The sequence below is a fragment of the Apium graveolens genome, chromosome 9, assembly GCF_009905375.1.
Source record: "Apium graveolens cultivar Ventura chromosome 9, ASM990537v1, whole genome shotgun sequence".
Taxonomy (NCBI): domain Eukaryota; kingdom Viridiplantae; phylum Streptophyta; class Magnoliopsida; order Apiales; family Apiaceae; genus Apium; species Apium graveolens.
Window position 1 is genome coordinate 202,151,154 of NC_133655.1, and position 15,999 is coordinate 202,167,152.

The 15,999-nt window shown below is 31.0% G+C and overlaps 2 protein-coding genes across 2 annotated transcripts; both read right to left on the reverse strand.

The window, feature by feature from the left end:
- Nucleotides 1-2,592: 2,592 nt before the first annotated feature.
- On the reverse strand, nucleotides 2,593-4,748 carry LOC141687231 (chromatin remodeling protein EBS-like). The gene is made up of 4 exons (XM_074492435.1): nucleotides 4,403-4,748; nucleotides 4,248-4,316; nucleotides 3,848-3,956; nucleotides 2,593-2,745 (listed from the first exon to the last, which is right to left on the reverse strand). The coding sequence occupies exons 1-4, from the start codon at nucleotides 4,648-4,650 to the stop codon at nucleotides 2,719-2,721; spliced, it is 453 nt and encodes a 150-aa protein (XP_074348536.1). The 5' UTR covers nucleotides 4,651-4,748; the 3' UTR covers nucleotides 2,593-2,718.
- Nucleotides 4,749-11,167: 6,419 nt separating this feature from the next.
- LOC141685876 (protein FAR1-RELATED SEQUENCE 5-like) lies at nucleotides 11,168-12,100 on the reverse strand. Its single transcript, XM_074490952.1, has one exon. The coding sequence runs from the start codon at nucleotides 12,098-12,100 to the stop codon at nucleotides 11,168-11,170; it is 933 nt and encodes a 310-aa protein (XP_074347053.1).
- Between the last annotated feature and the right edge of the window lie 3,899 nt (nucleotides 12,101-15,999).

Sequence of the window (15,999 nt, forward strand, 5' to 3'; positions counted from 1 at the left end):
TTCACGGGACTCGAACTTTGAACCCGTAGAAGTTGTTAAAAATAAAGAATATAAAAGTTTTAATATAATATGTCGTTGACGGAATTCGAACCCTGAACCTATGAGAGCAGTTTAAATATTAATATAATATTATTTTATTATTACATCCAACGGTTCCCATCTATCTATCTTTAAATTTGACTGTTGTTATTTACCGTATCAAACAACCGACCAACTACCAAATAGAGGGTGTTCTGCTTATAATAGTATAGTAGATAGATATATAAATATTAATATAAATATTTGTTATTGGCATGATTCGAACCTGAATATTGGGTAATGTATAAATAATAATATTAATATTTGTTATTGGTGAGGTTCGAATATCGGAGTTTTAGTAGTGTATAAATAATAATATAAATATTTATTATTGGCGGGTTTCAAATATGGGAGTTTGAGTAGTGTATATTCTTTTAGTATTTGAATCTAACGGTCCTGATCACTTAATTAAAAAGATCCGAAAGTCATAAATGGGGATAACCAAACTAACAAAAAAAACATACCAAATTATACATAATTCTAGTTATTATAGCATAGTCCAGCTAGTTTAAATACCCTAAAAAGACTTTCCCCTTTTATGCTTGAATTCCTCAATTATCATAAACATCTTGTTTTGGTATACGAGGATACAGAAATTCGACAAATATAAAAATATGAGGATACGAGTATGGGTGGACACTGAAAAAGTAAACAAAAAATTCATATATATTTTATATTAAACATAATAAAACCTACTAACAAAATCAAAAATTGCATGAAAAATGAATTAAATACATTATTTATTAATCTAAATAACAAAAAATCAATTATAATCTTTTAATTCATGCAAAAGTGAAAACGTTAATTAATACTTTTGTAGTAACTAATAGACATGAATACTTAATTTTGTGCATGTAGCTTGAAAAAATAAATTTTGACTACATTAGCTGAAGATAAAATTACAGATTAGTATCATGGAAGAATTCGTGTGTTCAGTACGGAAATATGTGTGTCTGAGAACCCGATACGTGAAATCGGCATACGACCCAAGTTTGCTGCTTTTTAGGTTAGCATTGATATACTCTATTATGTAAGTTTTTGAGTTGCTTTGATTTTGGTCAATAAGATGGTATGTGTGGTTGGATTGTTTGAATTTAACATGTTTTTCTCGAAATTTACAGTATTGTGAAACTTGACTTATGTAAAAGCATTAGAGGAAGAGGAATTTTTTTGTCGATTTATTAAATTAAAATGTGTTACTTGCGTGATATTATGAAATGTTGTTTATTTGTTAGAGACGAGTGGATGGTAAAGTATATTTCTGTGCGCTTATTTCCTAACTTCGACATGATGGATTGGGAAGTCTTATTTAGAGCTCCCAGGTTGATGTCCGATGTACTACCAATTGCTTGAACGATGAAAAATGCTGAATTGCTGAAGCACGGTTTTAACTATGAATGTTTTAATACTCCTGCAGCTTTAGGCTTTTTTTGTGTCCGAGTAGTAATACTCTGTCAAAAATAACTTACGAGAAACAACATCTTTGTATTTTAGAAGAGTAAGGAATTGATTTACCCTAAAAATCTTTCTACAAGTACTTTGTTTCTTTTGGTTACTAGCAACACATTCTTTTTTATTAAACTCAATGTTCTTCCTAGGTGTTGATAGTTCCTTATTTTCATCCTTTATTACATGCTAATCATGTTATAACTTACAAGTTTAAGTCACGACATCAACACAACTTATGTAAAGAAAGTGAATACAATTTTTCTATAATTGACATGGCTTTTTTTAAAAATAATTAAACTTTATAAAAAAAGAATTACTCGAAATACACGAATTATTTGTAAATTACATCAAAACAAAAAGAAACCATCACATTTAACAACAATCTTTTAGAAAAACTAGATTTTAATCTATCTTTTTGGTAATTAACCAAATACATAACTCCAGTTTTGTTCGACAAAATTTAAACCCTGTGTGCCTTTTTTTCATCGTAGGGAACCCGCAGTCACTACCCTTCGGGTGCGTACTGGGTAAACCCTACGGCTCACGTAATAGCCTGCAAACCACGTAAATTAAGATAAACCGTACTTAAGCGACAAACTCTGGTTCAGGAGGCATAATCATAAATTTATCTCACGTGGGATTTGAACATGTGACCAAGAGGATAATTTTTCTCTCTTAAATAGAGTTGGGATGAGTCAAAAAGAAAAAAAACTTTTTGGTCAACCTTGCTTAAATAGATTGATGACAATACCATTTGGTAAAGAGCTTGTTAGTTAATAAATAATAGTCACGTCGGAGAATTAATTTACCAAGATATAGCTTTAACTGATATTTTTTTCTTGCAAATTTGAACATAAAGTAAAATAAAATACATGAGCTTACATGAATGAAGCTCAACTGAGTGACTAATCAGTAACAAAAAATAGCCTATGTCCACAAAATTTCAAAGATTATCAATTAAACTCATGATTATTTCTTCGCACCAAGCACCAAATACCATCACCTAAAAAGTCACCATATAAACATAATACTTTCGCAATTGCATAGCTTTCAACAAAATAGAGTTAGGTAATACTGAAGAATACCAAACTAAGTAGCTAGAATATTATAGTCTATTCAATTAAGAAAAGGAAATGTATAAGAAAACAGCCGCTTCTTCCAACCACTTAGGCCATAGCTTTCCAACGGCAGTCATGTCCTTCGACATTTGCAGGTTGCCTGTACAGATTCAGATGCATACTTAGACATAATATATAAGCAGGCTTTCAAGGATTGAATTTAATGCAAGTTGAACATACAATTTGTGTGATGTAATCCTAGAGATGTTATTAAGCATCCACAATTTAATATTGGGTTTCTAGCCTATGACCATTTAGTGACCAAGGATTCAAGTGTTATTAAACACAAAGTGTGTGTTACTATTTTTTTTATAATTTTACCATATGATCCAAAAAGAAAAGACAAGGAAGGTCAAACATTCCTTAATTGTTCCTCACTTGAACAAATAACCATTACATAGATTAATAAAAATGTTAATGACAGATTGATAAGTCTAAGTTTTATGCAAGTAACATCTATATAACTATCACTAAACTACTTGTTAAAAGAAAAATACAATTAGAACAACATTTGTTAATCCCAAATATTATAGCGTTGATTAAATTTAATCGGTTAGCCCTAATCCTATATGGCATTTTCCAAATTATGTTATCGTAGAAGTTTTAGGTGTTGACAATTGAAGGTCCGCAACTTTTTATACATCACATTCACATAAATATAAAAGTATAGTGCAAAATCCCACCACTTCTACCGTTTATTGACCTTTGTTTCAAGATATAAATGTGTTGGTCATATTAGAACTACAAAATTCAGGTCTCAGAGAAATGAGCCACATTCTTTTGGTTTCTTCGTAGTTTATTATATTTATTTACACATGTTACGATTAAAAGCACTAAAGAATGATGATTGTTGATTATGTAATACCTACTATAAGTGACAAAAAGCTACAGTTTAGATTGTTCCCAGCAAATGCAATTTGAACCCATGAAAAAAACTATAAACTGGACAAATATCAACATGGGTAGTGCAACAAGTTTTGATTAAGAGGACAGTTTTCCAATTTCTAATTTTTCTCATCCTTCTCAAATACTTAAGAATAGAATCATGACTTGTATTTGTAAAAATTAATAAAAAAAATTGTGATACTATGCTGCGCCATATTTATCCTATAAAATAGACACTAACCGGCTTACACATGACGAATATAAAAAGAGCACACAAAAGTAACAATAAGAGGAAAAATAGACAAAAGTTCTCTGACCATGCTAGGAGTGTCCTCCACATCTTTTTTGTAAGTACATTCATCACACAGATAGTTGCTTAACTTCTCTGCTTGTGCATTAGTCATTTCCACACAGCCAGGATGGAACCTACAAGGAGCACATATAAAAAATTAGCGGAAGGGAGAAAAATCTACAAACGTCTTAGATATCAAGTTCAACAAAACGGACTCTGTACACAAGCATCAAGAAATAACAATAATTATTCTTTAAAGCTAGCTCATGGTAAAAGCAGGCTTCATCTTGACATTTTCCTCTTGAATTTATCATTAGCACATCTAGGATTGCAAGTATGCTCCTGAAGATAGCGATTCTCTGACATTAAAAATTAAGATATGGCATACATGCAAATTGACATATATAATAAAAAAGTGCCCATACCAGTCTTTGCAGTCATCACACTGTATCATTAAATTATCTGGATTATAAGGCATCTCACACTTACAGTACCTTCAATTTGAAATATGCAAAAATGTTATGATACATGTCATCCAGTTATCAAACATATTTTAACAGTCAGGAAGATTGACACTCACACTGAAACTTTATTGTGTGGAAATCGCTTAGTATCAGCTTTGTAATTGAAGCGACAGTAGTAATCCTCAAGACCTACAGCTTCAAGCCTGGTATAGTCCTTTAACGAATGCACAATACACTTTCCTTCTATTGTCTTGGTACTCTGATGGTCACAATGATCGGAAAAAAACAATTCCTTAGCCCCGTGAAATTGTTTTCTCCCACCAGTTGCCTCCTCTGGCCAGTAGTACCATCTCACTTTGACCATAGGGTTACCTTCGATATCAGTTTCAAAATTTTCGACACGAGCAATATAGGGTCGGTTATTAGGTTCTGATGATTTTATGACCACACAATCTCCAACTACAAAAATTCAGGCAGAAAAATTAATCTGCGTAGTAACTAATAAAACAATACCTTTTCCATCAAACCAAATAACCAGTCCTTAAGTGCATATAAAACATTTTATAAATATAGGCATTTCCATCACCAAAAAATTCAACTAAAGTAACTCAACAATATAGACATAATTTTTTCACCAACTCGTCCAGTGTAATTTGATGTATTGATACACCGGCATATATTGTTAAAAAGGGTCCTCTTTATCCCTAAAACAAATAAGGCACGGAACATGATTAAATAAAACAATATAAAATGTAAATTGAAATGGTATATTAATGTCGGACTATCCTTAAGCTTAGTCTCTTTCCAAACATGAGTTTTATCTCAGGTGTAGACCTACATTTTTTAAATTTTTCCTTTTGACAAGAATAACATGAAAATATAGATAGACTTATCAAAATAGACTTAATTATCCGCGCAATTCCCATCTTCAAGAACGAAAAAATAAATTCAATCTATAAACACATACACACATGTGCACGATGCCTTAAATGTAAGCTCTTTGCATTTACACACACACAAGTACGGGCAGACACACATTACCCTTCACAATTTCGCCGATTCCATTAATTGTGCAAAAATCCGGGTCCCGTTTCCGTTTTCTCGTATTTGAAATGGAAATATTCGCCATCAATCTTTGAAATACAACGGTGTCTATAATTGATAGAATTTAAAGGTGTGATATACAAAGAAATGTCTAGGATCAACTGTAGATATTAGTGATGTAAAGATGGATGATTTGTACCGAAGTATTCATACTCCGTGAGAGGAATCGGGAGTCTAGGTAAATTTCAGATTTGTTTTGTAAACCCTAGGACTTTGGGGGTAAGTATATGGAAAATGAAATTAAAAAATGGAATATACACACATATATCCAAAACTAAAAGCAAGTTAAAAAAAATAGCTAAAATATGAAAAGCCTTTTCTTGAAGAAAAATAAAAATTTAAAAGCAGTTAATTTGAATACCATTTTAGTATACTTCGTAACCGTTGCAGAAAGAAAACATAATGTAGATATTAAAATCGAGAAATAATGATTTAATTAGGAGTTTTGACTTAAAGATAACACCGACAAAAATAAACTCGATTTGATACATTGAATATGATCCACTGTGTCTCTAGTATTTTGAAGAGTATAAATAAAAAAACATATAATTCTTATTGTTTCGAATACACAATGAGCATATAGTCAAACATATGTGTATGCTTTTTTATCAACTATAAAATCTAGGGCTGAGTATTCGATTATTTGATGTCTGAATTATAATTCAGTAGCCGAATACTGAATAGGCTCGGGATTCTATACCAATCCAATAACTGAATATATTTCATTTAGACAGATCCGAACTACAAATTTTGGTTAAAACAGAAAAATGAATTAAGTAACCAAATTACTTAGCCCTAAAGAATTTTCCCCTGACACCACACACAAAAGAGAAAGTTCCAACATTTTAACAACCCAAATTGCTGTCTAGTCTAAAGGACAGTGAGATAAGTTGGAAAATTCCTTTGAGACAAACAAACAAATTAGGTTACGAACTACTAATGTGGATAACAACAAATTTACCCCAATGTCTAAACCTCAAAATAATTTCAGAACATTTTCAACCTAGTCTACATTTTGTATAAAGTAAAAAGTAAAAACACAAAGTCTTATAATGGGATCAAACAAACAACTTCTAATGATTTCAATCAAGAACAACCCATCTTAAAGAACCTCAAATTGGAGAACCCGAACAACACAAATTCTTCAAAAAATATAAAGTACAAGAAAATAAAGCATGAATTATTTGAAAAAACAAGCAATTTTTTTATGCAGTATGCATGTACAACAAACATATCCGTCAAAGTCTAAAAGGGTGCAATTATACCAAATCTCATGTTGAAGAACCAAAAATCAAATTTTAATTACTAAATACACAGCCTAAAAACAAGCACATTGTCTGCAAAAATTTGATCTTTATATCCACACTCTAAAAACACGTACATTGTATCTAAAAATTTAATATTTACATCCACACACACATACATTACCTCTTACAACATGTTGGTTCCCCTAATGGTGTAACCGTCCAAGTCCCATTAAATCTGATCAATGAAATATTAAAATGCATCATGATTGTATAGTAAACATATCCATCAAAGTGTAAAAAGGTGCGAGCGATTAGCCCAATCTCATCTTCAAGAACCAAATATCAAACTTAAATAACAACATACACTGTACACACACAATAAAAACATACATTGTCTAAAAATTTGATCTTTATACACATATACATTACCTCATATAATATGTTGGTGCCAAGTCCCGTTGATCTGATCCATGAAATGGGATTCTTTCAAGCACAACAACAATTTTGCAACAACGGTGTAGAAATACTAAAAACATGGGTTTGTAAAAAAGATGGGATTGAAAGAGATAATCAGACTTTGACACTACCTAGGGGCGGGACACCCATTATATTTTGTTAATAGATTTTTTATTTTTCAATTTTATGTGATAATTTTGTATATTTTTAAAATATTTAATGATAAAAAAAATTTAATTTTTTTTAGGGGACACGTGTCCTACCCTTAAAAGATCCTCTATGAGGCTAAATTATCAAGTGACGGGCATGAATGCCCGATTTATTATCAGTGTTGATGCACTCGATTTTACGAAAATGGGTAAAATATCATTTTTACTAAAAATGGGTAGTCATCATTGATTTTATGATAATCAGTTAAAGTTAGTTAAAAGTTTTATTAGAAAATAATTGATAGGTGGAAATTAAATTTGAAGAAACAATTAGAAAATAGACTTAATTGCAGAAATGTGAACTGAAATATAATTTTTTTGCACAAAAATGGCTGACCTATAATAATAGGCGCCCACATGACTTAAGTTTAATTTTTCAAGGATTTGATTGCATTCTGTTAGTAGTATCAAACGAACGTTACTTTTGAAGGGGCAAAATTGGAATAAAGTTATTCTACCTTCTAATGTGATACAATCAGAGTTGTGTGTATATATTATCACTAGGAGTGAGCATTTCCCAGTTCGGAACCGAGAACCGAACCGATCAAAAATTGCGATTCCGGTTCGGTTCTTAACTAATTCGGGTCCGATTCGGTTTTTGTTTTTCTAGAAATTTCGGTTTTTGGTTCGGTTCGGTTCCTAACATACTAGAACCGTAAGAATCGAACCGTATAAAAATGAATGAATATAAAAAATATTTATAAATATATGTATATATATTACGTAATATGCTTTCTTATTTATAATACTTTAATAAATTTTAAGAAAAAATATGATGTTTATTGTATTACTCGTTTCATTAAATATTTATGGAGTTTTGAATATTTTTATAAATATTTTTCTTCTTAAATATTAGAAAGTAATCGAATTCAAAATGATCCACCATTAATAAAAATCTTATTTTAATAAGTTACCCTTAATAAATAATGAAAACTAGTTAAAATTTAAAAAGTAAGAATATAAAATAATATGAAAAATAAATAAATATGAAATAAAAAATAAATTCGGTTCTTTCGGTCAAGAATCGAACCGAACCGAAATTTACGGTTCGGTTCCAGTCCGGTTCTTACATATAAACGGGTTCGGTTCGGTTTTTAAAATATTCTTGTTTCGGTTATCGGTTCTTTCGGTTCCGGTTCGGTTCGGTCCGGTTCTGACCCGTTGCCCACTCATAATTATCACATATATAAATAAATGCTAACATTCAAGAACCAAATTAGCACCCCTAATCGTACTGCTTAACCCAACTGATTATATCAAAATATTTCTTTAAAACATATGTGAAGCAAAAAAATTCAGGTAGATTTAAATTATTCCAATTAAACATGTAAGATGTCCATTATAAATACTTAAATATAATTAGATATGGTCAAAGGGAAGGGGATGTTGGTGGTTGGGGTTAGTTGGCGCTTCCTGTATTTTTAAGGAAGTGTATTCAGGGGTGTTGGGGTGGTGTAGTTGCAGGGGCAGGGGAGGGTCCTGGGGTCTTGCGTTTTCAATTGGGGATTTTGGTTTGTTTTTCGGGTTGTTTTCAGAGATTTAGAGCTGGTTTTTGGTGATATAAGGTTGGAGTTTTATCTCGAAGGGTTGGGTAGATATTTCTGGGGTGTGATTATTTGGATTTTGTGTTCTTATGCAGATGAGGGTGATTTCGTGGGACAATTTTATGATATGCTGTGTTGCAATATTCCAGATTCATTGGCTTGGTTTTTCATGGTTTATCTTGAAGTCTCGAGGGTTTGGCTATATATATATATGTATATATATATATGGGACCCTATCCACAGCCATAGTTGGATAGGGTCCACTTACAACCAACAAATCAGGACCGTTGAAGGAAAAGATGAATGGCTGGGATTCGCTACTGCCGCTATGTTTCATTGCGGCAACCGCAATGAAATATTGCGGCCTGGCCCACATACTCCATTTCCCTTTCTGCCCTTTATCTATATTAATTCATTTATTAATACTTTTTTATCTACATAAATAATAATTTAATAAGATATTATTCTTAATATTTCTGATTAAACATTGTATATTAAAAAATACTATAAAATATTTTTATAGTAAATTAAATATTATATTTAATATTTAATATTCAATATTTTAAAAGTATTGAAATATTAAATGAAATTAATAAATTCAAATCCCTTCAAATATTTAATAATAAATATTAAAATAATAAAGGAAAATATTTTTGATATTTAAATATTTTAATTATTCAATATTTTTAATAATAAATGAAAATATTTGAATATTTGAAAATATTAATAATGTTAAACATCAATAATGTCAAATAAACACAAATATTATACCTCCAAATTTTATTATGTACTTTGAAATATTAATGAATTTTAATTAAATATTTTCAATATTATTAATGTTAGTACTTGTTGCCATTATTAATAATCCCAAAAAAAGAAGTGACTCCAAAAAAAAATTTGAAAAAAAAGTTATTTTTGAAGATTTTTTTTTTCCAAAATTGGGCAGAAAGTTTTCTGTAAAACAGAAAAAGTTTTATATAAAAAATAAATCATTTGCAAGTGCAGTGACCAATCTGCAAAATTCGGCAAAGCCCAGTTTACGCCCGCAATGTTTCATTGCGGATGCCGCAATGTTTCATTGCGGGGGTAATCTGGGTTTTGCATAAATTTGCAGATTGGTCATTGCACTTGCAAATGATTTATTTTTTATATAATACTTTTTCTGTTTTACAGAAAACTTTCTGCCCAATTTTGAAAAAAAAAATCTTCAAAAATAACTTTTTTTTCAAATTTTTTTTTGGAGTCACTTCTTTTTTTGGGATTATTAATAATGGCAACAAGTACTAACATTAACAACATTGAAAATATTTAATTAAAATTCATTAATATTTTGAAGTACATGATAAGAAATTACAATCATTTTTTTCTTTTTTTCCTAATAATCTCGAGGGACAATTTCTTCTATCTTGGCCTTCTTCCCTCGCCCCACAAAAACTGCACTTTCGAAATTGTTTATTTGAACTTGACGTCTCGATACCACTTTTGAATCTACCCGCTTTTGGACGTCCTTTTGTTTGTGACCTTGGGGGATCTAATAACGGATCATCTTCTTCATCACTTTCATAGTCCTCATTTATTTTTTTCTCTCTCTCTTCTCCCGGAAAAGACTTAATCACATACTCTTTTTCTCTCTTGATCACGCTCATCAAGTAATTGTACCGCGGAACGGAGCAACTACCAACAACGGATAAACCGTGGAAAGCTTTACACAATCCACTATATCTTGCCGTTTGAGATTCTACAACATTACCAAGCATCTGAGGGGTACACGGTAGAGGTCCCGCAACTTTGTTTCCATTTATTATCGACCTCATTGTTACAAGATCTGGCGGTATCATCGTCTTTTATTTCTTGTTAAGGTAACGGATCATGTGTCTACAAATCATCCCGGAATGTTCAAATTTTTTACATGTATAAGAATAACTCCCGTCGATGGAAACCTTCAAGAAAAAATTCCTTCTATTAATCTCCGACAAGGTGGACTTTTCTACCAAATACATCTTTGAAAGATAATCTCCACAACCTTTCATGCTTTTCACAACAAAAGATTGACTTTTTTGAAGCTCTTTTTGAAATCGCTTAAACATCTCTTTTGTGTATATCTTGGAGGCATGTATCTCCATTGACGAGTTAGAGAATAGTCTCCTTTCCTTGTACTCGGTGTCAAAATCGGCTTGAACCTCCCGTAAATATTGTGAGTCCAAAGCTTTTTGTGAATTCTTAATGAATTCTTTCAAACCGGTCGACGCTTTCACATACTCATCAAAAAATGAATTCATAGACTCGCTCCTTGAGGTAGTAGTCATACCGGCGGCAAAATGTTATTTCGTGAAAGCAAAAACCCATTGCCGTCTAATTGCATACATATCATTTAGCCAATTGTGATTTTCAAGATCATATTTCTCTTTCAAGTCCTCCCACTTACCTTCAAATTCCGTTGGTGACAATGACTTGTAGATACATGCATTAAAATCTGTCTTGAACTCCGAGTATTGAGTATACAAAGTAGATAGTTTCTCGGGAAACTTGCTACTAATATGCCACGTACAATATGTATGGTTGGTGTTAGGCATAACCTCGGAAATGGCATTACTTAAAGCGATGTCTTGATCCGTAATAATGGTAATAGGTGGCTTGTTATCGACCGCTTCCAACCAAGTCTTCAAAACCCATCTATAAGTAGTCTCTTTCTCGTCCCTTATAAGTGCAAATCCAAACAAAATATTTTGGTAGTGGTGATTCACTCCCGTAATTGGAATAAAAGGCATGTCATACCTATTAGTCCGATATGTCGAGTCGAAAGTCACCACATCTCCAAAATTCTTGTACGCATTAAGCGAACGAGGATCAACCCACACCAAACCCCTAACCCGATTCTCCTCATCCACATCCACTCGGTAGAAAAAATTGCCATCACTTTGTTTTTGCAAGTCTCGTAACAAAACCAATCCACACTCCGCATCACCGGAATCAAAAACCCGTCTTCGAATGTCACGTATTACATTTCGTACGTCTTGAGCGGAAAAACCAATTTTTTCAATACCACCACACGTCTCACTAAGTAAATTCATCACTTTCGGGGTCTCGATACCCGATTTGTTGAATAACTCAATCAAAGATCGGGTAAACGGATCTATATTGCGTGATCTTTGCATGAAATTTACTTTATCCGATGTAACCATAGCATGATTGTGCTCTAGGTTGACCTTGGTTACTTCCCATTTGTTTGAGCTTACTTTGTGAGCAACACACATACGAGCACGACAACAAGTTCGAGAAATAACATCTCGAGGTCGTTTCCCTTTAGCCCTATCTTCAACTTCTTAGGGTTTTGGGCCTAATCTTCCACCCTTTCGACATATATACAAACGTGACGATATACCACCATTTCTTGAATGCTTATGACTACTTCGAATAATTATCTCGAACCCTATACTTCGACCATAACCTCGATAAAAACTTTCCGCTTCATCCAACGAATCAAACATCATACCAACACAAGGAACTACATCATTCATATTTCCAATAAAATTTTCATCATTAATTTTATCATCATCATCGCCATTAAAAGAATCATTACTATCATCGGAATCACCGTGAACATCGTGATTCTTCCAACCGAAACCAACATCATCATCACTATGTGTTTTTCGCTTCCCCGGATCATTAACTTTATCTTCAATACTATCAACATCTATTACTTCATCATCATTAAAGATTTTACGATAAACCCCCTTTTTTGTGTGAGGGGTAACATAATTAAAATCGTTATGATCACTAGATGAACTTGAATAATCAAATAAATAAGAAGCCATGGATATTGAATAGTAACCTTTTTTTTCAGAAGAATAAATTTGAGCAGAATGTTAAGAAGCAGTGAAACAGCAATGTTTCAAAAATACAGACATTTTAAGGTAGGTGTGTGCATTAAATGCACGCCCGCAATGTTTCATTGCGATGGCCGTAATGAAACATTGCGGCACTGTACAAACTCCCAAGCCAACAACTGTAAATATTTGCAGTTTAAAAAAAACTTTACAACGTACCCCAACAATTTTTCATTGCGGGGGAAGTGTCCACCGCAATGAAACATTGCGGTTGGGATGTTTATTTTTGTTATTTTCTTTAAAATTAGAAAATTAATCAAAAAAAATATAAAAAATAGTTTCTAGACTTATTATATTTCATTTAATATGTTAAATGTTATTTTGAAAATATAAATGTTTATAAGAGTAACTTAATTATAATATGCAACTATTTTACATAGTTTTGTGAAAATTTCGATAATAGTTATGTCAAATGATATTTCTTGACGTGTAAGTTGTAAAGTACAAATTTTAACGATCCAACTATATGAATGTTAAAATATAATGATTATAATAATTAAGAAAAATTATTTCTTAAATAAAATACGGTATTTATATATAGTTTGTTACCAAGAAATGTTTAACATTTTGGGGGCTAAATTATTTTATATTTTTTTATAGATAACGAAAATTCGATAAATTTTCATTTTTTTAGTTTTTCACATTTTCAAATTTTAGTATTATATTTGTTTATTAAAATTTAAAATTGATAAAATAAATTGGACAAGTACAAGAAAAATAAAACATTAAATAATTTATTTCATTAAAACATAAATGGAGTACATTCAAATATTTTTTCAAAAAAAATACATAATAACATTTTATGTCGACGAGAATGATCAAACTTTAACGGTGTTGGAAGAACCGCCTTTATCACCCTTATCGTCGTCTTTCTTTTTCTTCGATTTTTCCGCCTTCCCTTTAGCTTCATTTTCTTTTTTTTTTCTTGCGCTCAAGCGCCATTTGAATACGGCGGAGAGCTATTGCCATGTCTTCCTCTCCTTCGGGCCCGTCATAAGCCACACCATCGATAATTACCTTATTATTGTCATAATCATAGTAGAAAACCATTTTTCGGAAATTAGAGAAGATAATGTTGAAGAGAAAATGTTGAAAAAAAATGAGAAGAGAATGTTGAAAAAAAATGAGAGGAGGCAGGACTATTTATAGGTGAAAATCTGAATTTTAAAATTCACAAAATTAAATTTAGCACAGAAAAAATTTTGCTGAAAAAATTCATTTGACTGTTGAAATAGCCGCAATGAAGCATTGCGGGGTGTCGGTCAAGCTTCTTTTTTATTGACCAGTCAATTCAACTGCCGCAATGTTTCATTGCAGTGTGTCGGTCAAACTTCTGCTCTATTGACCAGTCAATTCTTATTAATATTGGCACAAAAATAAGTTTTGCACACAAAATAAGTTTGGCTGTTGATAAAAAGTATAAAATTAATAATATTATTTTTTTAAACTAAAATTATTCATCCGATAATTTAAAGAAAAAGTACATAAAAAATTAAATTGATAAATTTATTATTAAAATTGATAATATTTTAAAATATTACTACTACTTATATTTAATGTTAACATATTTTAAAAAATTAATTACTGTTGAACATTAATATTATTTTTATACTTATATAAATAAGTTAAATATTAGAATAAGTTAAAGAGAGGGGCAGTTTGGACATTAAAAACTGGGAGCCGAACCAACAATGAAATATTGCGGCCCAACAATGAAACATTGCGGAATGCGCAATGTTTCCTGTGCATGACGACATCCCGCAATGTTTCATTGCGGAAGTCAAGACCCGCATTGAAACATTGCTTTCCCCCACAATGTTTCATTGCTGTGGGTTGGCCGGCTGTCCCCCCAATCCACGTTGGCTCCTGATTATTTCCCTATATATATATATATATTTATATATATAAATGTATACATACAGTTGAAATTATATCAAATAAGTAGCTAAAATCATTATTTTTCAATTTTACCCCTTCAAAATTAACGTCTCTTTGAGTCATGTGACGGAATGCAATCGGGTGGTTAAAAAATTAAACTTGAGTCATGCGGGTGCCTATTATTACAGGTCAGCCATTTTTGTGCAAAAAATTTATAACTCGGTCCATCTCCCTGCAACTAAGTTAAAATATACTTGGATCCTCACATAAATATCGTTAGTTTAGACAGTTAACTTACAAATTTTCTTATTTTTTCTCCCAAATATCCCTAATACTAAAGTTAAAACAGAAGAAGTTGTATTTATTCTATTATACAAATATGTGTAAACATAGAGAACTTATCAAAACTATCTATTTATAAAATATATTTATGATTTTACCGTTTTTTAAAATTATTTGCGAAATTACATTTTACAACTAAAATTAGCTAAATGTAACTTTTTCTTTTAAAAACAAAAGTAAGCCAAATTTATTTTATTAAAAGTATTTCTGAAATTAATCATATTAATTAATCATTTCGATAATATTTTATAATAAGATAGTTTTTTTCGCTTTTATTGAATGATAAATGAAATTGTTTTTAATTGCATGTGAGGTTATTTTCGATTGAATGATATCCCAAAATTTTCCGATTTTCATGTTCTTGATACCCAATTATAGTTTGGCCCCAAATACTCGTAAATATTCGGTTTCGTAAAATCAATTGTGTTTGAGGGTGAGTAAAGGGGATAAAAACATTTTGGTGATTCTCTTTTCCATTACATTTGAACTTGCATGGTGCGCTGAGTTGCATAATCATCTTTGTAAAATTGTTTTTTTTTTATTTTTTGCAAAAATTTTTGAAGAATGATATCTTACAAATAGAATTTTTTGCTTTTTTTTTGTAAAAGTAATTTAAATAAACCGTACTATTGAAAAATTCTGAAAGGAATACTGGTATTGTATGTGAAAGGAATACTGGTATTGTACGTGAGTGCTTTACGAAAGATTTTTTTTTTTTTTTGAATTCGAGTAGTTTGATAGATTTTCATCGAGTAATAAAAGTATGCAATTTATATAAAACAATTAACAAAGCGCAAATGAGAGTCTAAGAGATCGGGTCCGACTCTTGAGCCCCTAATAGAGTGAAGTGGGTTATGTGTGGATAGATAATTGATTAATTGAGTTTACACGTTGAGGCATGTAATGGACTAGGCTTAGAGGGTAATTTAATTTTTATTTTTGAAAATTTAGAGGTTAATTTATTAATCTTATAATATTTAATTAAAAAATGTTTAACAAAATAAACGTGTTTTCTTCCTAGTTTATATAGTATAAAATATATTTTA

Coding starts and splice junctions, on each gene's coding strand:
- LOC141687231 (XM_074492435.1), bottom strand. CDS start 4,650: ATGGTCAAAGTGAGATGGTACTACTGGCCAGAGGAGGCAACTGGTGGG. Junction 3,957..4,247: donor TGTGATGACTGCAAAGACTG/GTATGGGCACTT, acceptor TGCTCCTTGTAG/GTTCCATCCTGGCTGTGTGG. Junction 2,746..3,847: donor TGGAGGACACTCCTAGCATG/GTCAGAGAACTT, acceptor GAATCTGTACAG/GCAACCTGCAAATGTCGAAG.
- LOC141685876 (XM_074490952.1), bottom strand. CDS start 12,100: ATGTGTGTTGCTCACAAAGTAAGCTCAAACAAATGGGAAGTAACCAAG.